This window comes from Ornithodoros turicata, chromosome 3 (assembly GCF_037126465.1).
Source record: "Ornithodoros turicata isolate Travis chromosome 3, ASM3712646v1, whole genome shotgun sequence".
Lineage (NCBI taxonomy): Eukaryota > Metazoa > Arthropoda > Arachnida > Ixodida > Argasidae > Ornithodoros > Ornithodoros turicata.
Genome location: NC_088203.1, coordinates 88,287,268 through 88,314,523, shown reverse-complemented (window position 1 = coordinate 88,314,523; position 27,256 = coordinate 88,287,268). Strand labels below are relative to the sequence as shown.

Below are 27,256 nucleotides of genomic sequence, written 5' to 3'. Positions count from 1 at the left end.
TCGAAATTGCGCAAATTAAGCAAAAAGAACGTTGTGAGGAACAGGTGAGCGAAGTAAGTGAAGTAATAAACCCGCCAGTGAGTTAAAACTTAACGATCGGTATGAAGTGAAATTTTGAAATCCGCTCTCCTAATTTAGGACCAATATCGTCAAATTTAGTGATGTCAACATTGGCAGCTAGACACAAGTCACTTTCCGATCCAAAGCTGACAGGAAGTCGTGCACAAACAGCTGTTACTTCCAGCAACAAAAACGACGCTGATTGTGCGTGGTACTTTTAATACAGCCCCTAGTGCCTCTGTTATACATCACTAACAATAGTTCGTACTGTGCTGCCGTTACTGGTTCTGATTGATACATTTAACGACTTGCTGCACACTTCAGTGATCGCTGATACTTGTGAACGAGCTTTGTGTTCCTAGATTACTGTTAAGTGTTTCCTGTTAAAAATGCATCCATCGTGTTTGTCTTCTAAACTAAACGGAGGTCACAAGAGGGAGGGGAGGTTCCATGGAGCAGTTATACCTCCATGTGCCTTACAGCTATACAGCGGAGTATGGTACATGTTACCCAGCATGTAGAGGCACAAATATCAAGCACGTAGCTCGACTTTGAAATGCTATGAGTGACATTCCAAAATAGTAGCATTGAGAGGGTACCTGGAGTTATATGTTGGATGTCCCAGTGCATTAACAAGGTACAATATTTCAGATCCGACTCTGGAAAGGACTACATATGGAGGAAGCTCTAGATCCCCTTGGAAGCTTGATTTGCTTGCCCAGAAAGATGCAAGCCCTATAGGAAAGCACTATTGTGTTCTGTCATTATGAAAGCACTAATGTTTTTTGGAAATCACTATGAGCATGTTTGTTGGCGCAATTTTGTGCTGGTGAGATCTGGCTATGCTTATCGGCTTCAATGCAGAGTGCTGCTGTATATGTCGACTGGGAGAAATTTTGACAAAATAGCGTGTATTTAGGATATCAGACTTGGTTATTCGATAAAAGTACAGGTAGAAATATCCCGCAGAGGCATACAAGGAAATATTGTGAGCAATGTTTTGTGTCGACGAATTTGTATGGACAAATAAGAGCCTTCACGGGGCATATAAACACAACACTAGAGTGTCAAGCAGCCCATGTAGTCATGATGTCGATACCACTGTCAGGTGTGTGCAGATGCTGCATGCAAAATTGTGAGCAGGTTTCACCTTGCCGGTTCAGGAGAAAATCCACAGAGAAGTGAAGGTCTCAAAATTTTATAAGGACGCACATGTAAGTACATGTGTAGCTAAAATGTGTGCGCTACCACTTCCAGCACACCACACCAGAAGGGGAGGGCAAATATGCCAACAACCACCATTTCTGCAATGATGATGTACTGTAATAATAGAAAATATTCAAGGTGACAGCTACTTGCTTTTATGCTCACATTTATCATCTGCTAACAGTAGATGTGGCTTTGTAGACTGCCACCGCAAGAGACAAAACACAAGGAACCTGGCTGCAGACTTTATCAAAGCAACATATTTCTGGGATGCGATTACTGCCAATACAAGCCCATGACCATGATTCACACAGTGTTCCCCTTCATTGTGTGAGCAGCACTGTGTATGTCCAACACTTTGTTTCTTTTCTTCCAAATTATCTGTTATGGGCACAGCAGTGCCTGTACCTCATGCTTTTGAGTTGTTTCTTTGCATTAAATCAATAAAACTTGTTACGCATTTCCATAAGGATTATTATTATTAAGGATATCAAGTATTTGTTGTGAAGTACAGATGTTTGTCCCATGCCACATGCTATGGAAAAAAGAAATATTTACTACATTGTGCATGGAGACACAACTCCAATGCATTGATAGTGCAACAGAGCGGAATTCCATTGGGCAGTTTAGCATGAAAAGCAGAACCACTAGCTGACACTCTTACTGCACAGGAAGTACCAACACTGAAGAGTTGAAATTACTGCTGTACATTGGACATGAAGAGTGATTGAATATCGGAAATGCTATCTGTTACACATAACGAGCAAATAGAGATCATGAAAAAGGGAACTGTGATGGAAGGACATGTAGGGCGTGTCTGAGCCGGTGCAAAGAGAACCAGTAACACAATTACCAGTACTGTGAAATATATGTAGATCACAGGGACCTGTTGTTATTTGTAGTGCTGTTTTTCCACCTTGTACTGCGGCGCACAAGTACATTGATCTGTCTGAAACGCAGCTAGGCTGAGGACAGTCACCACGTGGCAGATTGACATTTGTATTGTCTGTGCTAAATCATGGGTATCATTATGATGTGACTGCAGATGTATGACAGATCATGTGATCTGAGAACCCAGGCATGCTCATTTTTTGCAAGATTTCCTTGTAAATCTCACATGCTATGCATTGTTGACAGCTGTCATGATACTGATGTCATGACATGGTGGCGACACGGATGTCAACGACACTCCAGCTTTACACTGGTGTGATCTGTGCACTTGTTGTGTAGTCTCATATGCTGTAAGGCGCAAATCTTAAGAATAGAAAAACACGCCCCTGTGTAATCAGGTCACAAGATTTATTCTATACATCTGCATTCACATCCACATTGCAACCATGCCTCTATTTATCATGAATGCCCAAATGCCTGTAATTTCGTTCTGTTGTGTCTGTCTTCAATGTGTTCTAAATAGCTGAGTTCGAGCAATAAGTATAAAATAGTAGAAATTGTAGTAATACTGCATGAACCAAACCAATGGTCACTTCTAATATACACTTCACTTCACTGTACTTTCAATTATGTTGCAACTTCGTTCTCCTTACACCAGTACAGGTACGTGCTAAGTGCCCACGGTTCTTCCTTTTTGACATGTCCTGTATATTACCTGATAGGAACAGGTACTCCCATTGCTTACTAGCTCACCTCTGCCTTGACTCACACTCCACTCCTAAATGCACAGCAGTGAATGAAGAATGAACGCAATATGGGCATACTACCGTCACAAAATTCTGATGTAATTAAGGGTGTAATGTTATCAGCATCATTACAAATGATTCTAATATGTATGAATCTGTCACTCGAAAGCCCACAGGAAAGAGTGCCTATAGATGCTGTTACAATGCAAGACACTACGGCACTCATTTACATTTTGAAAGATTGAAGCTTCCTTCCTTCACATCATCACCAGGAGAATATGTGGCGCCTCAAGCATACTAGTTTTACTGCATAACTCGCACAAAATGCCTGTGACATAAGTTACACCTTCTTATTTAGTTTGTTTCAGGAAAGCAGTTCTTCAATGCAAAACGTGAAGAAAACTAATTGTCGTACAGATATGTGGCTGGAACGTGACTAACCCTGCTTAAATGCATGAAAAACATGTCATTGTAAGAGTAGAAACCATTGCTTCAGGAATATTGCGGTTGTGTATGCAGAATTTTTCCTTTCTTCTAAAGAGGAGTTTTGCACTACCTCTACCTCTGTTTCTTTTTGTAACCCTGCCCGCTCTCATTTTTTTTTGTAATGCACCCTTATGGGTACATAAAGTTCAACAAAGAGTAATGAAATAACTATATGCCCTTCCTGTGTGCCAACATAGATGTGTTTGCCCAAAATCTGTGAAACTGTTGTTGCTGTTGGGTGCTGTTAACTTGCAAACCATCCCCCCCTCCCCATACGTCACCTATTAATTTCCAGACTACACCAGCTGAAGACATCGCATGTTAATCACTGGCTATTGAAGTTAGGTGGTCAGCCATGCAAAAACATCTATGTTATTTTTCTGAATATTAAGCAATGTCCCACATTTCTGCTCCCAGACTTTGTCCTTGATGATGCAGTACACCGCGTTCACTACCCTAATATACTGTCTGGTTGTGTAGCTTTGTGCTGACACAGCTGAATGAATATGTCGGCTTTTGCAAAGTTACAACTGCCAAAGTGTCTCAAAAGATAACATAAAATGTGGAAGAAAGATATACAATCCTGTATTTCCTAAAAAATAATAGCAGCACATTGTAGATAAGATGCATCTGATTTCAAGTTTCATTCTTTTCTTTATATGAGCTTATTTGCATTGCATTCATTTGTCCATTGCAGCCTTCCACTTACTGTCCATTACATATCAATGCAGAAAGCTAGCAGACAATGATCAGTGCTGCTGTTTGCTTTGATATTCCATGGTGTTGTTTCTCAAGAAATAGCACAGTCTCTCAACACACAGCTGTGCAGTTTATAACTGCGTAACTACGCAGTGCACAAATGCATGGGGCACATGCACAAATTTTTCAGAGCTTTACCATCTGTATTTCAGGTTGTCTGCAATACAGGACAGTGTAGAAAACTGGGAACAGTCAGGGAACTATAGCATGACTTAAAAGCTAAAAAAGAAAATTCTCAAGAACGCTGTATAGAGCTGCTGATGTAATCGTGCAATACCTTAATTTGCACAATTGGACAGTGGCAGTTCTCAGAGCAGCCTTGCCAAAGGAGAAGCAGAGCTCACACGGGCCTCTCATGTGATTTTACTGTCAAAGTTGAGCTATCTGTGTCAGATTGAAGTGGTAACTGCAACTGCATCACCATAGAAATTCGTTCTGAACAAAAAGTCTAAATTAAAAGCCTCAGCTGGCATATTATAGCATGGCATCAGCTGTGGGGAGTTTTTAGGTGTTGGTGGTGGTGATTGTTTGGCATGTAATGGTGCAATGATAATGGAAGTGAGATTGTTTACAATGCCAGTATGAAGTCAAGAGAGGAGCTTATAAAGAATGAGCGCAGAAAAAGTCCCTGACCAGGTATGTAAGCGTTTCCTCAATAATATATGACTCTGAACAAGCAAGCACAATGCAAATAGCAGCACGGATTTGCTTGTAGCTGATGTTGCAGCTGTTGTTGTATGTGTTTGCCTGTGTCCATTGTATGTTTGCTCCACCCTTGAAACACCATTATTGAGACAAATAAGACCTTCTGTACGAGATATTTGACCAATTTTAACAGCAAAGAGAAGATTGTTTGTATTTTGTGTATGTGGTATCAATAAACAACAAACTCTGAATGGCTCGGATCTATTGTAACGACACTAAAGTGTGCCCTTTTATTTTTGCAGATATGGCGTCTGTGATGTCAAGTGCGCTCAATATATGACTGTAGGACAAGTGTGTACATTCCCATTCTGTTAAATTCCAGCAACTGACAGTCACAGCACAGCCAGTCTTTGTTAGCTGAACAGAATAAATCACTTCAGTGCTTGATGATTTGTACAAGAATGCTATATGCAGAGATACGGAGATAAAGGAGGTCACAATTAACCATAGCACCGCACTGATAGAACGACAGGAGGTCACGACACTGGCAACTTCCACACAACTCACAGGCAGGGGCACCCTGGGTAACATAACGAAAACAGCGCTAACACGCACACACACAGGACGCGGATGTAAACAGGACTGCACAGTTCGTTTTCAGTCGTGCGCCCGAACAAACGCAGCCAGCGAAGCGATGCTTTAACGCGTTGCAGATTTGTGACACCTTGTAAAGTACCACGTCAATTTCTTGAAAGCATAACGCTATAAAAGTTATGCGTGTGGGAGCCCGATGCAGGATATGGCCACCCTTGCACCAATGTTATTGCTGTTTACTTACAGGCAGCCTACCGTTACGATACGCCTGCACACACGCTGCGCACATGACACCAGACTTGAAAGCGTAAAAACACGCTGCTGACATGCCCCAGCGATCGAAAGGCTGTCGTTGCAATTCACCACATATGCAGCACAACAAACGATAAACAAGCGATGGTCCATGGAGGTGCAGTTATTATACGCAACCACAATCGACGACCGAACACTGACAAAAGTACAACGATCGCCTCCACGAGAATACGTACTCCTGCCTCTTCAAAAACATGGCAAACGCGCTCTTTGTACATTGTTTTACCGGTCATATTAACAAACACAAAGGCAGGCTTAACCGCCGGCCACCCACACACCATCCCGCAACCACCTGTAGCAGCGCCAGCCAGCGCCGCCTGAACTATTCTTTATCAACCTCATAACAAACAAACAAACAAAAAGAAAGGGAGTCTTCCTCTTTGCGGCTCTTCCGTCGTCTGCTAATTTCTCCCTCCCCTCACCCATCTCGTGACAATGTGAATAATGCGCATGCGTTGTGGTCAAACGGACTTCAGAGCCGGAGAGATCACGTGATCAACTTAAACCAGACGTCACTAAACCAGTGGCTAAGTGGGACTGGTGAATACGGGCAACAGAGTCTGAAGTTTACAAGAGAGAAAATATACGGCGATTGTTTGCGAAATTCCGCACGACACATGCAGTAATATTGACAAAGGGCATAGAAGGGTGAAGCGGAAAGTTGTTGCTGACGCATTGGCATGGCTGTTTGCGTAAGGATGTAGGATTTAAGGCGTGGCAATGGGTTGCCTAGTGTTCACCTGGCAATGGAGAGCAGTTTCCTAGCTGTTTATTCATTGTAGTGGTTAAGCATGGGGTATTCTCAGAAAACGCTGCAGGTGCTCTGGGAGATATTATGTCGAATGCAGTGCACATCACACAATACAAAAATGTCATAGTGGATAACTTGTCATACATGATACTGTATGTAGTGTGTATTCACGAAACTCTCAAATTGTAAAGCATTTTGAGCCGGCTCGATTTTGAACAACTAAAGGATACAAGGAAATGAATGTATACTGAAAGTTCGATTGCATAGGGTTGGACAGGTAGATCGACCTTGTTTTTTCGTGGCAAGATAAGCACCGCATTGATAAGCCTATATACTTGAACCACACCGGCTGGATCAACCACACCGATATACTTGAACATTTAGTACTTCATGGGATGATCTTCCGGTGGAAGAACCTTCTCAGGGACATGAAACTGTGAGCTGTACTTGCTATGATTCTATACTTGGTTGCTCAACGCCAATTTATTCGCATACTTTTTTTTCCTACTCTGTCTCTTTCTAGAGGAATAGCAAGCCGTCATTCGTCTAGCTAATCTCTCCTGTCTTATAATGTACGTATTCACCACGATGTTTTATCCGGCAGGCACCTGGGGTAAACCTCCTCGGGCAGTGGACTGGGATGGCAGAGCGAGAAGAACCCCGCAGCTGCAGGGAGGCTTCCAAGGTGGTGGCTTCGTCGACTATTGGCCCGGCCACACGCAACCCTCCTTTGGTCCTGCTCACAACGTAACCACGCAACTAGGACAGACCGTCTATCTCAACTGCATTGTCAGCAACCTCGGTGACAAAACAGTGAGTGACTTAATATTCATTCACTCTTCTCGAACGGGCTCATATTGTGGCTTCTCGGTAACAGACTGAACCTTACCAGAGCCACTAAATAAGCTGCGCTTCAGAGTATCGACACTGAGGTCCAAGGGTGAGCAGGAGCGCCATCTTGTTTCCGCACCACACCGGTACCGTCCCCATTTGGATCCATTTGTGGATCAAAGACGGCCAACATAGTGCACCCTGTGGGAGAGAGAAGTGTGTATGATTGTTGTGAGATCATGTATTGTCCAACTGGAGCGTCCCGAGGTAGTCAGGGGGACCTCAAGGCTGTCAGCTTTGATGAGCTGCTTGTAAACGAAAGGAACATTTCACCCGCGCGCGATAGATGGCATCACGTGCTTAAGTTCCCTGAAGCGCGCGTGGGTAGCATAGCGCGGAAACAAGATGGCGCATGCTCGGTCTTGGTACTCAGTGTCGATACTCGGAAGCGTAGCTTATTTAGTGACTCTAAACCTTACTTAAGATGTGTGCCAGGTGACTTTTCGTAACAATATGGCGCAGTGCTCTTGCCACTTAGTTTTTGCTTATCTTACGGATAGGCTTCCTTTGCGAACTGTTCTTTTCTTTATTTTTAGTGGGATCATTTACCTGTAGTTATGCAGACGCGCGCCATGCAGTAAATATCCTATAAGTCAGCTTCTTAAGGTACGAAAATATGACAAGCTATCATCGATGCACGTGTGCGCTGTCCCCTTAACATAGCGTAAGAACTGCGTGCACTCAATGTTCCAAGAACACTTGATGTCACTTGCAACGCAGTGAAGGCACCAGAAGCGGTTGTCTCAGCTTACGCGTAAATATATTCGCAATTACTTTCATTTTTATCCCAAGAAGGGGAAAAGTGGATAGAACGGAGTAAGAAAGGGGTTGCTCTTGCAACGACTTTTCCAAAGGTGTGGTTCTTCTCCATGAGCTACGTAGTTTGCGCTGTCGACAGCACCCGTAAGGGCTGTCAATGGGCACAGTTGTTCACCAAGTCAACTAGCAAAATTAGTAGATGAGGAAAAGTCCGCGCCGTTGGTTGAATCGGTAAGTGCGGGTATGTAGTCCGGCACATGTTGAACAACAGCAGGTTATACGGCGGAGAAACCCAACACAACGTACAGTAAGGGTCAACATGAGAATTACAGAGTTGCTTGCGCAGATTCCCTTTACGGTGACTACGGACGCACAAGTCATGTTTACCAGCACCTTTTACCAGCAGGGACGGTGACAGGTTCAGATGGAGGGGTTCTTCTGAGCTGGCACCAAAGTGCCCTAGAACGGGCGTGCACCTAACTGCACTACTTACTAAGTCTACTACTTACTACACTGCATACATCGATACTATGGGGCTCCAGTACATCATGCAGGTCCAGATGAAGCATGTCACACATGCTTGATCTGTTCTGACGCACTGGGGCCCGAGTTTCTGGCTGCTGCAGTCGATGGGTGATGTCTCTTTAGTTGTGTACGCGCGTTGGTCCTAAATAACACTTTTGCTGGTTATAGCTTACCACTGCTTTCTGCATGCGTTGGTAGAACGGTGACCTCGGAATGAGTTAGGTAAGGGCTTGTAGGTACGTCACTAAAAAAGAAAGGGAGTATCAAGTAATAAGCAAACTACAATTTCTTTGCCTAACTGAGTCTTGAAAGTTTGTGTGGTTTGACGGGGTCTCCTGTCAGCCACTCTTCCGATATAGGGGGCCGTAAAGTCCTTGTGTGTGCATCTGAAACAAAAATGTGACATAGGATAAATGAAGTGTTCCCTCTCTGTGTATTCTTTTTCGTTCATATTTAAGACCACGCCTAGAATTATTTTTCCACGTGCTTCTGAGGGGGAGGTCACACATACAGAGGAGAGTGCAGTTGTTGGAGTCGAAGTGGAGATCACGCGCATAAAGAGTTATAGCCATTATTTGCACGGCCCATACTTACTGTATGGCTGTAGTCTCTTCTTTTGTTTTAAATCTGCCTCCGAAGACCATGACAATGATTATAGCGGAACATATGACACGTAAGGTACTTCAACAAGTTGGTTATTACAGTTCATCCTATGTAGTGTCTTTACGTTGGCACGAATTTGTTTTCATTCCTATATTTTACATTTGCATAGCGATACGAAATGTGCTCGTGTGTGCATATTGTCAAGTGTGATCGGTGTATGTGTCAGCACGTTGCTCATACCGTTCTATGGGTTGCAGGTGACATGGATCCGTCGCAGGGACCTGCACGTGTTGACGGTTGGGCTGGATACGTATATCGGAGACCCTCGTTTTCAGCCCATCCACTTGGACCGCTCCAACGACTGGGCGCTGCAGATACGTTATGCACAACTCAGCGACCAAGGCCTCTACGAGTGTCAGGTATTGAGGATAGTGAGGCAAGGGGCATTAGGGGATTAATGCACTATAGCCATCCGAACCAATTGGGGCGGCTGGTTTCGCGTCAGATCAGTCACGGTGGTCCCACCGACATCGTTGATTTTCATTATTATTATGTACAGGGGTGACGGTAGGGGGGTTAAAGGGGTTACTGCAGAACCCCTGAATTTGTGAAGCCTTCAGCCTTCACAAGTTCAGGGCGCGAAATTCCCATGCAGGTGTTGCGCAAAAGTGTTATCTCAGGTGCCGCATGCGAATGAAATGCCATAAACCCTTTTCCTGAAACGGTCAAATTACCAGCAAAGTCAAGGCTTCTACATAAAAACAGCGCAGAGACGTGACACGAACAAGAAACAAGTGCACACACAGTGTGCACGTTTCCCGTCTTCTTCGTGTCCCGTTTCTGCGCTGTTTTTACGTAGTTATGTACCAACTTGCCCAAATCTCCGCCTTAACTCAGTCAAAGGCTTCGTTGATTGATACGGTAGAGCTTGCGACGGCATGACCTGAAAGTGTTAACGGGTTCCAGGATGTTTTACACAGCTCTGGGTCTCATGTGTGCATTGAGCTGTAGAACCGAAAGCTGCACCCCACAGCGCGGCGCATACAGGCTCTCCGGTTTTCCTCCGCGGTGACCACCTGCGGAAAAGTCGCCACAGAAAAGACAGAGACCCAGGAAAGAGTCGCATGTTGGGGCGGGGACGACACAAAGAGCTCCTGCACCACGGGCCGCAGACGCCACCGTCGAGATGCAAACCTGAAGCGGGGCAGCCATTTTCAATTAGCTCTGACGTGCTTGCACGTGCCATACGCGGAGGTCGCTAACCACAACGTATACAGAGTAGAAGACATGCACTACCACCCGCAGCTAGAATGTTAAGTGTGAGGCAGCGTCCAGAATTTTAAAGTTGTAATGTTATTTAGTGAATCACCCTCGTATTTAAAGCTCATAACGTAATTGCTGGTGAAGCTTGCAATTCTGGTCCAATAGGTTTTGTGGATAAAAAATAGAGGATATGTCGTGGTGAACCGAAGCTTTCCCATGTTACCGTTTCTTGCGCTTGTGTATCTCCAAAATTATATAACCAATTTTTATTGGGAAACGTTTTGATCCATCAGTATGTCTTGCAACTCAATTCTAAAATTTTGTACGAGGGGGCGCAAGGGATGCAAGACAAAATAAGAAACTTAATATGCGTCTACATATAATATAAAAGAAAAGAAGATGGATTTTGTGTGCCTCTTTTTCGCAAACGCTCTTTTCAGTTACATAGATATATATACAGGGTGTCCACGCTAAGTGTGAACAGATTTAAAAAAAATATATATAACACTTTTTCCAAGATGAAATCAATTGCAATATAGCATATGCTAAAGGGCACTCCCTAGCAGGGCATTAGCAAAGTCCAAAGGCAATGTCCTAATTAACTTTCATTAATTAACTTTTTAATTATAAAAGCTACAAAGTTGTCCCAATGAGAACATCTGTTCCTTTCGGTCACCTGATACCGTAGCCGTTTTCAGAACAAAAATCCGTTCGATAGATCGCCCGCAAAAAATTCGTGAAGGAACGCCATTTTTTTCTTTATTTTGTTCATTGCGCTTCTTAGAAGACGCGTCTTTCTTTCACCCCCAATGTGAGAGGGAGAAAGAGCACACTATCGCCTGTCGCGTCCTGGAAAAAGATTAAAAGGAAACAGAAAATGCAACCTAAGATAAGGCCAGTTCCGATAGAGTCACCCGATATATTTGTTTTTGTTTTGTTTCCGCAAGTTAAAGCTCATCTTCGACGCATGAGGCGGCACTGTGCTCCTTCCCCCTCTCGGTATTTCAGGGCGAGTTCTCCCTCCGCGCTGCCTTCTCTGGCACGCCTCACGAACTCACGTGTGGTAAAAGTGAGAAATAAATGATCACAATGACCACCGAAACAAGGTTCTGCTTTTCATATATATATATATATATAATATATAGAGGTACTAACAAAATCTGAGACAGACAAGGAAGATGTAGGAAGTACTAAAAAGGGGAGTTATTTTTAGTAGTGGAAAGTTAAGGGGGAAGTCAACGCTGCGGCGGAAGCTCCGCCTTCTTCAGGACTGAAGAATGACAAATGACACTTGGATACAATGGTACAATGACGTCACAATCGGTGGGTCCCGCCACCTGGCGGCCGTCAGTAGGTCAAGTACAAGGAGGTGGTTGAGTCATGCCCGGTGGAGAGGGCATCGTGCGGGAGGTGGGATGGAATCTATATTTTCCATACGGCATTTGAACAAGATGATTTGACCAACTACCATGGAGATGTTCTCATTGAAAGAATCCACAATTGGAGCATGTGTCTTGCAGTAGAAATGACACGCTTGTAATCCTTGAAAAGAAATCCGTCTTCGTTCGATGACGTGATGACGTGCTCTTGAGTGACCTTTCTGTGTTTCCTTTCCGAGTGTTTGAGGCATCAGTTCGTTGCAGGTGAGCACGGATCCCAAGATGAGCCTATTCGTTCATCTACGCATCTTGGAAGCCCGGGCTGAGGTGGAAAATGGTGTTGGTCAGCTCTTCCTCAAGACGGGTTCCACCATCAACCTGACCTGCGTCATCACGCAGAGCCCAGAGCCGCCGGTGTTCGTCTTCTGGTTCCACAACAACCGCATGATAAACTACGATGATACGGCGAAGAGTGAGACGATGGTTCGTCGTGCGGGTCGTAACGCCGCCATCTCTCGCCTCATCATCCAAGACGCGGTGCCCGCCGACTCGGGGAACTACACCTGTGGACCGTCTAACGCGGACAGCGTTACTGTCGCCGTCTTTGTGCTCAATGGTGAGGTCATGGAATACGCGCAATGTTAGCACTAAACAGGGGGTGTTATTGTAAGATTTACGACACCGGCACGCGTTGAGAATGCTGAAACCACGCCAGGATCAAAGATGAAGCATGATCAGCCATGTTCTGGATTCAACCAAACTCGACTAGAAATCGCGCGGATTATTCCAGAACTTTCGGGTCGCATGTGCCGTAATCCGGATCCATAAAGAACTTGATTGTGCCGATTCAGAGTGAAGACGTTTCTCAGCATCGTATGGATAGGTGGGTTCATTTATTTTAAAAAAGCAGGATAATTTGGTTCCAATATTTCTTCGTCAGATAAATTTGTATTCGTCTGTCGTATAGCAGAGAGCGTGGCGATGGCGTACATAATACATGCCCCTTCCAAAATGGAGGGATTGTTGAAAGTTTCACTCTCAGAGTTATAGCTGGTAGGCTGGTAGCCATGTCATCTAAGGAAAGTTTCGATTAGCAGTCATAGAGACGCAAAGAAAAATGTGGAACTCCTGTCTGCAAACTTTGTCGGCAATATACACATAACGTTATGATTGCTACTGTCCACTATGTTATTTGTATCACATTCACTACGAACGCTGTTTGTCATACATATAGAAATATATACGGAAACTCTGCTCGTTACTGAAAAGCCGTAGAACCAGAAGTTCTATTAGCGTGAAGCTGTCACCAAGACATTTTCTACTAGGTCCGTCTTTCTATCCTTGGGCATGTGATACATGGCAGCACTCCCATGTTCGTTCAAATGTCCGTACGTTGCACGAACATTTACTTCGTCATGATGACTTTATCAGACCACACTATTACTTATTCCCTTTCTTGAGCGATTCAGGTCTTATGAGCAGCCTGTGAACTCCAGTCGTGCAATCTCATTCTTCAGTGCCGCACTCTCACCCTCAACGCATTAACCTCATGCTTTTCTTTTAACGTAATTTTCTTCTGTAAGCCATCCTTTTCTTCTCCATCAATCCTTCTTTCATCGTTTGTTAGTCATTTTTATCTGCCATCTTTGTCCTTAATCTATCTCATCCGTCTTTCACCGTTTGTTAGTTTATCCTTTATTTCCAAAGTCGTTTCTTTTCTTTTTATTTATTCCCTTCTTCTTTCATTTCTTTTTCTTTTTTCTTTGCGGAATAGCAAGCCAACGTCTCGCTTGGCTGACCTTTCCCACTTTTTTGTCTTTGGTCTAATAAATATATGCCCCTATTCCCTATTTCCTTTCCTTCCTTTCTTTTTAATAAACATATCCCCCTATTTCTCGTTCGTATCGAGCTTCGCTGTGAATCAAGCGCCTCTCTTTACAGAGTGTCCTTCTTTGTGACCTACTACTGAAGCGAGAGCCGGGGGGAGGGGTAGCGACGGGGGCGCGAGAGGGGCAGCCGCCCCGGGCGCAGGAACGGCAGGCCCTTGCTGGTTGGCTGGACAGGATACAGCGGGAACGAAGAGTATTTGAATTTACGATCTCGGCAGCGCAAATAAGCGTTTTCATTTCTTTGTTTACATGGCTTCTGACGGCAGTGGGAGGGGGGTGGGAGCTTCAGATTTACCCTGCTCTGGACGCAAACTTGCCTCGCTACGGCTCTGACTGAAGCAGACGAACGTAGTTAAGCTGTGACCTTGCTACACCATACCAGTGCGCCAGGCAAGTCGCCATGCCTGGGCATCTGGGGGGGGGGGGGGGGGCGAAGCCTAAGTATTTTTATATGTTCACCAGAAAAATTTAACAGGAACAACTTTGTATATTCGCTGTCACATTCTGTTCTCAAAGAACAACTACTATGTGTTAATAAGTGTCAAGCAAGTCGGTGGGAGCAAGTTGAAACATCTTTCTGTCGTACATTTTGTGTTTTCGATATCCGTTGCGTGTGTTCGTACACTGTCAAAAAATCGTAATTTTACTCGCAAGTGACTGATAACTCTGTTGCCGGCAAATGTGCCGTAACCTAGTTATTGCACACAAAAAACCGTTTGGGGTGCACACTGCACAGCTCCAATAAACGAAATGAATGACACTTGCGTTAAAGGGATATTAAACTGGTAAAGCCCAGTCCTGAACTGTGCAGTGTGAACTCCAAACCCAACAACAAAAGACCGCCCTATGGATATCTGTGGTATGTCCGAAACCGGATATTCTGATATCCTATGGATAATGCGTGTCATCCGTAATATCTACGGCCAATGGTCCAAGTGAGAGAAACAAGGAGAGAAACAAGGAGGAGGAGAGATGTTCGACGGATATCTGCAGGGACAATGAGGAGACGATGATGGGATGTTTTATGGATGTTGCTGTATGATCTGTTTTGGGGCATTATATGGAATTTGGAAATAAACGACAACATCAGTATGGGGTAAAGTAGAAAATATTTATTAAGGAACAAAGTATTCACGCAGGTACAAGGCGGAATGAGAGTTACAATACTGTAGATTGATGTGTGCAGTGCACAACACGCTATACAAAACATGCAGCAGTAGCAACACGCAATACAAAAAAATTGCTTAGATGATTTATGGGAACACTGCGTGAATTCATTCACGGTGCACGGCTGCTCGACTTTGGGCAACGAACAAAGCTCATATTGAACATCATATTGAATATCGACTTGCTATACATATGTAATAGCTTGTGCACACCCGCGCGACTCATCCAGCGATATGATGCTTGTTCTTCATGCAGAATATCCCACTTCTGCCTTTGCACCACGGTCCTGCTGAAGTGACAACGTTAGACTGTTTGGGACGTCAATGTCAAATTGATCTAACATTGTGTTAAAATGAACAGTTCATTAAACGAAGCTACAACAACAAAACCCAATTTACAGATTGAGTAACTATCTCATGCAGAACACAGCAGACCAAAGCGACATGAAATTCGGACAATGTACTAACAGCACGGGTCGTTGAATCCCGCAGATGTCCTAACTACTACAGAAGGGGGAGCGATGGCGGTGGTGGTGATGCTGAAAGGGCTCGCCGTTGTCGGCCCCACATAGGTGGGCAACGTCACGACTGACGCCCCGGGGAATGTGCGTCCTGAAGGGGGATCAAATGGGGAATGTCGGTAGTTCTACCAATCACCACTCATAAAACACACTTGTGACACCTCAGCACCCGCTCCACTTACTCCAACAACCAGCCAGTCAGCTGGCCAGCCAAAACATAGCCAATGGCGGTTAGAACAGGTCCGCAGAGAATATGAATAACAAGGAAAATTAATTTACGAGAGCAGATACACCTCTCGAAATAAGAGAATAGTTCGAATATGTCTACTTAATTTTGTGGTTTCATCTAACACCACTTGCTGGCGGAATACTTACATTAAACAGTCTCACGCGACAGGTAGAAATTATTTCCGCTTTCGAATTCTTTCGTTGCTTTGGTGACTGAATTTTACCGGACATGTGGTGTTCCAGCACAGCTACTATTCTGCTATTTTCGCAGGTATTTTCCAAATCTACAGACATTTCTGTGTGAGCGCGATCTGAGGCAATCACTCCAGCTGAACTTAAATTTCGTTAAGTTCGGTAAAAAAAAAAAAAGCCTTGTATATTTGTTTAAGGCAGTTCCCTCGCGGTCGACAGAGCCTGCACACCTGCGCGGCACATACGAACTAGATTTGGCATTCCCATGGATATCCGTGCTGGACGTTATACGTATATTGTATCTTCATCCGCATTGGATGTCAGAAGACCATGCATCGGACGTAGGAATCCCACCACGCGCGTTAGGGCATTAATCGTACATCCACGGGATATTCTGTGGTGTTGATGATCGGATTTTGTGTCGGCAACAGAGTTAGCAGTCAACAAAATTACTGAAATGTTTACTACAGTCTATCTATCATTCAGTTTCTTAACTTACTTCGTGAGAGAAAACATGTCCGCTTGACGCCATTATGGCCCTTGCTGCTTGTGGCACCATCCTTTAAGCTTCCATGCAACCATGGAAGATTTGAACTTCCCTGCTAGTCCCGTACGTCACTCCTGCAAGGTTCCTTTTTGTGGTCGCGTGACTCGCTTCAGCACCTACCACAGCCACAACGTGCGAGAAAGTGTGGAGCGCAGTGACTTATCAAAGTTTCCGATGTTCTGGTTATGAATTCTGCATGTTGTTAACGGTCTAAACAGTGGTGCGTATATTAGTTGAAAAAGGCGAAGCCGCCTTTCAACTAATATACGCACCACTATCTTTTCGTTCGCGGATCAGATAGAATAGACCATCGTAATCGAGGAACGATGTTTATTAAGGGCTCGCAGAACCCAGACTGACAGAACGCTCAAGGCAGGCCATTCCTTTTGAAAACAACTAGGCTCGCGCCATGTGACGCACGGTGGTGCGGGACCCCTTCGTCCTTTGCAATGTGTTGCTACAGGGCCCTACACTAGAGGCAGCTGGGGAGCTGTTTCCAACTAGGTCCTATTAGTAAACGAAAGAGCTGTAGAGGAATGCCGTCATCTCTACAGCTCTTTTGTTTGCGGATCACTCGGTATGTTACACGGTGCACTTACAATACCCACGCATCATCTTTATGACAGGTGCTGATCCATTATCAGCATAATGATCGAAAACCGATATACAGATATGTTTTCTTGAGCCTAGCCACACCATATCACAGCTTCCTGCATATCTGTGCGCGCCTGAAGAAAGTGGATACCCTCGAAAGCGATGTGCATGACAGAAGTCTCACAGTTATGCATTGTTTCAGGTGAGAAGCCAGCTGCTATACAGCGAGGAACAACAGCTTCATTATCTGGAGCTGCTGCTCTGTCATCCGCTTGCTGCTGTATCGGCCTACTCGCGCTCGTGGCTTTGAGCCAGCTCAAGAGGTGATACCAGGTCAGCGAAAGCCCTGCCAGTGAACAGCCACACTGACACTGCGGCTCCCGTGCCGGGAAACTTAAGTGCTCACCTACCGCCGTCCCAGAGGCCAGCCGAACTGGAGGCAATGCTGGAATCGGTGCTGCACGACATCGGTGCCAGTATCTACTGCGAATAGTGCCAAACGTACTTGCATTTGAGGATAGCACGGGGTTTCTCTCACGTCTACGTGCTATTCCACAGTGAAGTGCAATGCTTACGTGTTAAGAAAGCATGAGGTGTGCAGTTTAACTGCGTGTTTATCAGTCGATGGAATGCTCACATGGAGTAAGAACTAACAGTGCCTAGAATTCACGACATATGGCGCAGCATGTCGAAGTTCGGCAGTTTCGGTGCAAGCTTTCAAAGGCAAAATATATCAGCTATAATTATTTTCGTCTCGTACAGGTGGAATGGCGCAAGGTCTCATAAACATATGGTTGAATTTGTCAAGGTGTGTCGAATATAATTTCAGTGTTTAGGACGTTGCGCAGACCACGCGTAAAGATAAGAAATTTCATACGCTGAATACTTTCTGCGTTCTGTACGACTATGTGATCAAGAGTATTTTGAAGTTAAACATTATTTAAGTTTCTTGAGATCAAACGTGTTCCATATTTTTTCATAACTGAAAGCTATTTTTGCTTTTTGCAAAAACAAGCTCCTCAACGTGCTTCCTGCAACGATTATGTGCCTTGCGGGAGTCAATATTTGCAAAAAATGACGCGCCTTCTGTTTTACGTTGAGCGGTGTCTTTCTACATTGAACTATACATAGACGAATATCCATAGTGAGTTTTGCACGAGAGAGAGGCGAACATAAGCGGCGTCTCCAACTCTGCTTTTATTTTAGTGGGAGGCATGTTTTGATGGTGATCATCGGCTTTCTTGACTAACGATGGAAAGAAAGCGAAACTCATCCGAATTCCCGATAGTGTTGCGCTGTGCTGCTGCTAATAGAGATGTGTAAATGTTTTATCTTTGTCCCTTGAAGTGCACTCAGTTATCACTCAACAAACCGGTCGCACTCATGTCACCGCATAACAAGTGGACACTATTACCCCGGAATAAATTACAAGCATTGGGCAGGACTTCTGCTTTGTCACCTTAGGAATAGCAGAGTGATAACCGCGTTTGTAATGGTTGACATATTTTTTGCCGATTCAGGAGCAGGTCACGAAACGTGCGCCCAGTTTCTTTTTCGTTATAATGGTGATTATGCTAGGAGAGAAAAATGGAGATGTGAGCCAACTCACCGTGGGACAAGATGACGTGAAATATATAGCCGTCTCAGTGACGAAAAGTTGCCAAAAGTATTCCTATGTAAGACGTAGCTGCGTCCAAAGTAGCCACCATACCACGAACGCAGCGTTCCACTTTGAAAACATTACACGAAACGAGGGCAAGTACAAGTACAAAGTACTGGCAGATGATACCCCAAAATGGACACGCCTGAATACAGCACAATGCACACACGGAATTACAGGATTATGTCAAAGCATCTACTTGCCAGGCACTGACTAGTGGCGTTGTTGGCTGCAAAAGAAACAATTTTAGTGGACAGGGATGATTCTTTCTGACTACTTTCTCATCGAGCTCAACTTTTTGTGTTGAAAGAGTTTTCAGAAAAACCAGAGGGCGAAGGTGTAGCACCCAGTGGCCTAGCACTGGACATGGCTTGCAAAAGTGAGCACGAAGGGTCAATTCTCATTCTGTTTCTCATAAACGAACGAGAATTGGTCTAGGCATGCCACAAGTAGGGACGACACAGACATTCCCTGCCGATTCTCGTTTAAATCCAGTAAAATCCAATGTGATCCAGTAAAATCCAGTTAAATCAAGTAAAAGTCTCCAGGGATTAGTCAAGGAGCCAATCAAAATATTTAGAATCCACAAGGACAAGAAAGCAACCATTTTCGCGAAAAGTATCCAGTGTTGACAGCCCTGGTGAGCAGACGGCGAAGAGTTGATGCGCCTCTAAGAAGTCTAGCGAAAACGCATCCGGGCGAACACATTCCCGATGGTTTTCGAGCTGTGTTATGCATAATAGGCGCAGCTCAGATGTTAGACTCGGTTTGCACAGTTTATCGCACCCCACTGCTCAACTTATAACAGGAAACTATAACCTAAAAGCGATACGAAATGTAGCACGGCATGCCTAACAGATCACTCCGCCGGAGAAATTACGTTGCAGCTCCAGCAGACACCGCCTATAGTCCTCGTGTCGGTGCACCCCTTGTTGCACAACGTAGTGCGATGCGGACACCTATTGAAGCCAATTGGAAGAAGCAAAACAGGGCTTAAGCTTGCCGTTTTTAGGTTGAACAGGACCACAGTTGTGCAATTTGACGATCGAAAGGTAAGTAACCGTTGCAGGAAGCGCGGCAACAACTTTACCCCTAGTCACCCTGCGTATTGACTTTGCACTTCGTTTAACTGTCCTTTCTAAGGATTGTGCTCTTGACTATGGATGAGTGACAATAATGTGATTGCTCCTGATGTTACAAGGACACAGACCTCTTGTCTTAGTTTCTGACCCAGAAAAAGTGTTAGAAATGTAAGAGGACTGTTTGATGGTTCCCTTAAGGCATGATAGTGAAACAATTGGCCAAGTTGCTAAATGTCTAACATGACGAAAACATCGCTGAAACACATCTGTCCTATGCTGTCTACATCTTCGTCCTGTGTCTTTTAGCGCTGTTTTCATCATGTTAGGTTCCCTTAAGGGTCTGTTGCTCGTCCTGATGTTCCTACGGTCGGGAGAGTACACTGAAGGCTCTCTGAGGTACATCTTATGGTTACAGCTATCAGGGACAGCCGCGCGAAACGTTAGAGTTAATTAATAATAGAGTTAAACAATAGAGTTAATTGAAACTTATGTCTTAAATTGTCGCTGCGTGCGCACTTTGCTCACCGTTGTGCTCAATCAAATATTCAGCAACTGCACAAAATTGTACTGAACGATTGTCTAGGAAAGAAAATGTCTGATGTCATCAATCCTCTGGCCTGGTCATAGCACTGGGATTGCTCAAGAAAAGCTACTTAATATGCCGCGTACGAAGAACTCAGGACGACATCTCGGATCCTACTTATCGGCAACAAGATGCCTATACATTCGTTGGAAGAGAATGTCACAAGAACCACAAGGAGTATTGCATGTGATGAAGTTGGATATACCCTCAAATACCTCCACTCAGTTAGGTGTGAGGAGCTCCATGAGCTGATAGGAGGACCTGAGAGTGAAGCGTCAGGAGCGAGGGAAGGCCAAGAAGGCATCGACGTTGCGAACGTGCATCTCTTATTCAAATGCTGCGAAAATTAAAGCAGGCATGAAGTATATGACACACACTCCTTCGATGGTATCTGCGTGAACATTTTGCCGTCCACGTGCTACACCTTATTTGTATGCATTTCTTATTTTGAGATTCGAACGTGTTGTGAAGGGTCATAGATGTGTTATTTTGTTGTAAGCCCTCCTGCCTACTTTGTTATGGCACACATTCTCTGGTTTGCACGCTCCGGTGTCATCGCGTTTGTTTTCTAGATTCGGGGCAGAAAGTCCTTTCATTGTCAGGCCCTTTAATGGTGTCTCGACGGTAGGACACATATGAAATACAGCATCAATGGCGGGGGGAGGGGGTGCCGAAATAGCTTGCTGTTGTTGGCCGCACACGAGTGGGCATCGTCATGACCGTACCTGGGTTAATTACTTCTAAAATGTAATTAAATTACATTACTCATTACTCCAGTTAGAATTTAATTAAATTACATTACTCATTACTGCAACTGAAATGAAATGAAACTACATTACAAATACTACGAAAAGTAATGACATTACAAAGTCATTACTTTGCCGTTATTGGCATACATGTTCCCGAGTTTTGTGGAAGGCCACGATGGACAAAAACACAAAAGTTGACGAAGCTTGCCTTCCCCGAAATTCGGGGAAATGTATGCTGATAATGCAACAACAATTAGCTAGTGCTCTTCTATTTGTCTCTTCTACATGTCAGGCTAGTGTGCCACGTATGACGTATCGTTTCACAATGTAGAGACGAAGGTGCCACAAAGTATCACGACAACAGGAAGATTGTCTGGAGGAAGGGACCCGCAAACAATGATTCTCCAAGGCTACAAACCGTTGACCTGAAGAACGTTTGTTTGTGGGTGCCCTAACTAAGGCAACTGGCTCGTCGAAGGGAACTGAGGCTCTCCGTGCCGATTGAGTGTGTCACCGTTCATAGTGGGCGTTGAAATTCTTTTAACTCGTCGGACCCCAACACTCTGCCAAGTGCAAACACAGAACACACACTCGATTCTTGTGTAAAAAGTAATGAGTAATGTCATTAAAATTACTGCCAAGTGTAATTAAATTACATTACAAATAACAATGTAAAAAGTAATGCATTACATTACAAATTACCAGGAAAAGTAATTCACTACAGTAATGACATTACTACCCAGGTATGCTCACGACTATAGCCCCCCCCCCACACACACACACAAAAAAAAAAGGAGAAGAAGAGAGTTTGTTTGTTTGTTTGTAAGAAAAAAAAACAAGGAGAAATTGAACATTGAATTGAATGGAGAAACAAGGAGAAGAAGAGAGTTGAACGCGCATCAATGGCACCTTTGCATGGTATGATGGCTCCCCAAACAGCGACCAGTTAGGGAACACTGAGAATTATGGTTACGCATCAGGCTGTTTTCTTTCTTGTTAATGAAACAGCAAGCCGACTCATGTTTGGATAACGTTTCCCTTCGTTATTCCTCACAACAAACATACCCCCCACCCCAGCATCAATCCGAAAATTTTCTCTTTTTTTCTCTCCGGGGCGTTTTTCCATTCTCTTTTGTTCTGGTGCTTTCGAACATGCCCTAGCTTTCTGCGTGTAACAAGTTGTGGACAAGAAGAAAGGAATCCGCTCGTGTCAGACGCGTCCATTCCTTGTCGTACAAAGAAAGGACTCTGATTGCCTCAGATCCGTCAGAAGGTTTTGCGGAGTTGCGACGGTCGTACACATTTAATCGCTGTACCCTTTCTCCATATTTCGTCGTATGTTTTGTCAACCACTTTAGGCTCTTCAAGTTGACCTACTCTAAAGAAATCGACAATGACCTGTACATAACTGCTTCTAGTAGTTCAAAGAGGGCTGAGCGTTAGATGCACTCCGCCACGAGAGGAAGTGCTTCCTTCCTTCTGTAAGGAAGTTGAGCGGAATTAGACTTGCTATAAAAACTACACGAGTACATTCTCTTGTAGGAATGACGTCAGACACTGTCATTATGTATGCACTTCACGACTTTCGGCTGTGTGTGTAGAATGCCTGAGGAATATCCCGCCTAACATTTGGGATGTGTGGACGTTGTTTGTTCTCTGTTGTCGAGACTCGAAGGCCGTTCCCGTTTGAAGTGGCAAATTCTGCCACCGTGTACATGTTTGCTGACGGAGATCTGCTGTATGTAAACATGTGGATTGTTCATCTCTTTTGTGTATAAAGATGTGTACATAGACTCGATCATGCTGATGCATGGAATAAAGTTGCATATCTGTGCCAGTGGCCTGGCGATGTTGACATTTGTTAAAGCACGTTTTGCAGCATTAACGGCTTCAGAGCACACGATCCTAGAGATGATCATACTTATCGTAGTACGATGTTGAACGCATGACTCGTAAGCAAGCGAACTGGTCTTTGCGTGAGGAAGGTATCGTCTCCCTGAGACTGAAGACTGGCATGAAGGTGAGAACGACACGAAACAGAGACAGCTCCGTTGTTTTCTGTTCCTTGTCGTCCTCGGCATCATCCCCACTCCTGAGTCTCAAGGAGACGCTACCTTCTTCATGCACTACGAAGGATCGATAAATATGGGTCTGGACACAGAACAATATTCATGTATCTAACTCCAGGATACATTCCTAGATCACGAAACAAGGATGGGCTGAAGGCAAGCTGTGTCCTCGCATCGTCCATAAGCAGCCCTAACTGGACTGCACATTAAAGAGAATATATTTGTTCGAATAAGCACAGAGCTGCTCATGTATCTTGTTTTACTATCTAAACATTTCTAAAACTATGCTTTTAGTTTAATCTTGCTGCTTTTACATTGTCACCAACCATCCCCATTGTCTTTTCACCATAGCTTTGGCGCACTATGACCCTAGTTGTCCGTGCGCCATAAAAACCTGAATTATCATCATCATCAACAGATGTGCTGAACACGAAAGTAACGTGGCAGTAGCTGGGGCAGTGAAACATAGCAGGACGAACACAACACTGAACGGCCAACCAACGACCAGTTGCATATCTCGGACGACACCTTAGGGTAGCTTATGGCGGAATGGCAGGTCAGGAAAAGGTGATGGCGAGGCACTGGGTGCCTTGTCATCAATTGCCATTCTTTAACTCAATGAAAAAGCAGATGCTGGTGTTAGGATCACATTCACAACTTGGGTGTGCACGATTCAGATACACACGAGCGAATAAGGACAACACGGGCAGCACTCCCTACCATCACTGTTTTATTACACGCAACTGGGATACATGCCCGAAGATCCGTGAGTGCACCCCTTATCAGACTGACTTTACCCAGGGGCAGCCTCGCAGTAGGTCAACTTAGGCAAGAAAAACTGACTCCGTGCTTAAGCACTGGTATACCCGGAAAGATAGATAGAGGTAGCTTACATTATCTTCCCTGTGCTCTACCTTCCTGGATGTCCACAAAACTTCGCAATCGTTCAAAAGTTCTTTTATATGGGACATTGTCTGACACGTACCTTCGGTGCCCCCTTAGCCCTGTAGCGCACATACCCAACAGCCTTACATTTACGACGCGTGCTAACTGACATATGTGCGTTTTGCCACAGGACAGCTTGAGCCGATACACCACACCTGTGTAGCGCACGGTCTGGAGTTGAAAGGTTGACGGCTTCTTGCAGTCGTCTGTTGAAACTGGTCCGCCCTGCGCCTTGCAGACTATACGTGCCCAGGTTTATAGGTATATAAGTTTGCAAATATCGTACAAGGAACCTGACAAGAAAAACCCTAAAACAGAGCTTGAAAGGGTCCCTGACTAGAACTGGGGGGGAGGGGGCGTCAAACGCAAGCGTCAAACAAGCGTCAAACGGAGGACACAGTGCGTCTGATAGTGTGTGTAACAGTATGTGTGGACAGTGTGTGAGTGACTGACTGAGTTTCTCTGTCACTCATAGTATAGTTAACCACTTTTGTTTTTGAAAGTTTTTTTTTTTGACTGCATGTTAACGCCGCGAAGCAACTGTGGCTATGAGCGGCGTACAGATATGGAGAGACGGAGAGAGGACAGCAGGAAGGAGTGGGGGAGAGGGGGATTAGCCCACTCGGCCATGCCGCTGGTGTTTTTCGAAGTGATCTGGAGTAGCCAGCTCTCCTAATGAGTTTCGATTTCTTCATTTTTTTCTTCTCAACTTAACTCATCTCGTCTGGGCACATGGTGGTGGTACTGGTGGTAGTGACGAAAACCGGCTTGCCGTTGTTGCTGGGCGCAACATTGCATGACGTGAAACGCTCAACTACTCACAGCGCAGGGCGCCGTCTAAAGGGGTCACGCGACTATGCAACACACTCCGCATAAAACGACATATCTACGTAAAAACAAGAAGCACACAAAGCACTCGACCTGCCATATGATTTATGACTTCACTGATCCAATAGGTCTCTCAATGGAAAACGGAAGTCCGAGCTACGACGACCTTCGCGTGCTCCTCGACATCACCTCAAGTGTCTGTCACTGTGTTGTTGAAAGCTGCCGAATGGCAACCGCCGGATATGCGGTTCCACCGGCTGCCAAGCGACGAATCGCGACGTCGCAGCTATTCCTATTCAGTTGTAGCGAGTCGTGGACCAACGACGAAGATGGCCACGCCGCCTGGAGCACCGGCCTCAGTTCCACCGGCGCGGCCATGGAGACAGGCCACCGTCATCCCCCGCGGCGTGGCCATCTTCGTCGTTGTCCACGACCCGCTGCAGTGCACCCCCCTCAGACGCGGAGCGGCGAGAAAGAACGATCGTCTACACCGAAGGAGAGAGAGCAGGAGCGACCGGGGATGACGCGCACTGCTGGACATGTCCACGGGTGGCACAGCACACGTTGCAGGCAGAGGTTGATGAGCTTGATAGGAGCGGCCGAGATGAAGTTTTCGAGAAATGAGCGTTGACGTCGCAGAAGTCGTGGTCGGACGTTGGAGTCGTAGTCTGGGGTGCCGCAACCGCCACAGGAGCGAGAGCTCGTAGGGTCCCAGGAAGTGAGGCTGCGTAGTTGTGAGCAGTGCCGAGGCGCCGGCTGAAGCGTGCCGTGGCGTCGACGGCCGCGACTGCCGAAACCGGCGGGGAGCACGTTGCTCAGGTGTCGCGGCCGGCAGCGGATGCGATTTGAGATGCAGAAATGAAGCGGGGGGTGGTGAGTGTGCCGGGGGCCGTGGACAGCGCAGGTCGGTCCCTGGAAGCCGTGAACCGGTGGGCGCATGCGATGGTCAGTGAGCGGCCGGGTCGTTGCGGAATGGTCGGGTCGGTCGGATCGGTAGCGTGGACAGAAGCGGTCGGCGTGTCGGGCGGGATGTGATCGTGATGAGCCGAGTAATGATGATGGCTTCCAGGTATAGCGTGCCGTGGTATTGCTCGTCGATGGTGTGGTCAGAAATTTGGGATGGTGAAGGGCCGAATTGCGCCGAACTTGATGTTCATCGTTCGGGTCACCAAATGTAGAGGGGGTGGTGTCCCTCAACATGAGTCCCGACCGGCGATGATGGTATGCCACGGAGAGGCGATGACGGTGGCCTGTTTCCATGGCCGCGCCGGTGAAACTGAGGCCGGTGCTCCAGGCGGCGTGGCCATCTTCGTCGTTGTCCACGACCCGCTACAGTAATTAGATAGCAAACACGCTTCAACAGCAAGACACCTAACACCTTTACAATGTCAAAAGGTCTATCTCCAGCAAGAGGGATGCACAACAGACCGCACTTGTGAATTTTATTCGACAGTGTTCTTTGGGAATCCGTCTATTCAGTTTCGTACACTGTGCGTGTGTGATGATGTGATATTTTGCCGCTGTAGCGTATATCTTTGCTGTTGCTATTGTGCTGCCGTTGACGTTGCGCACATATTATCTCCTTGTATATAAGTGTGGTCGAGTGCACATGCACCAAGGTGTAGTTTGCACTTTCCGTCCGCATGGAGAAGTTACTCATTCCAGAATAACAATTACCATATGGTATTTTTTTAGAACCACGAAGAAAAATAGGGACAAACACTTTTACTTCAGAACATGCCTTGCGGTTGTACATCTTTAGAGTCAATTTCAGATGACTATCATATCTCACATAAAACATCGTCAACAATGCTTGAGCTTAAGTGTATTCTTTTCGCCCTGCGGAAAATTACTGACAGCCCTGTTCGCTCCTGGGTCGTTTTTACGGATTCCAGATCTGCGTTGCAGTGTGTGGCAACTATGGGGCCCCGTGGTTCTCTCAGGCCTGTGGTCATTGAAATTCTGCAAGTCTATAGGAAAGCAAGCGCACAGGGCCACTTATCGTCTTCCAGTGGATCACAGGTCATGTGGGCATTAGTGGAAATGAGGATGCAGAGCGAACAGTCGTAGGCGCGCATCAGTACACCCGGTGTGTCCCCATCATCAGTAGTAAGTACTGACCACGATTATCCGGAAACGCACATCTGGCCTGGACGCCATTAATTAGCAATTAGAGCTAATTGGGACCCCCCACATTAATCAGCACCCTCCAGGGAGCCATCACACTAATTGGGGAATGTCTATCTTGCGTCCAGACCAAGATGTGCGTTTCCGGATAATCGTGGTCATAAAAAATAAAAAAATAGGCAGAAAATAAAATAAAAAGATAGAAA

At 45.4% G+C, this 27,256-nt stretch overlaps 1 protein-coding gene across 1 annotated transcript in view; it reads left to right on the top strand.

The window, feature by feature from the left end:
- Positions 1–22,921, top strand: part of LOC135388777 (zwei Ig domain protein zig-8-like) — a 228,419-nt gene extending 205,498 nt beyond the window's left edge. The window contains exons 2-5 of the mRNA XM_064618568.1: positions 7,055–7,263; positions 9,486–9,647; positions 12,135–12,491; positions 17,215–22,921. Of these exons, the coding sequence (XP_064474638.1) occupies positions 7,055–7,263; positions 9,486–9,647; positions 12,135–12,491; positions 17,215–17,334 (848 nt within the window). The 3' untranslated portion in view covers positions 17,335–22,921. The remainder of the gene's footprint in view (positions 1–7,054; positions 7,264–9,485; positions 9,648–12,134; positions 12,492–17,214) is intronic.
- Positions 22,922–27,256: the final 4,335 nt, after the last annotated feature.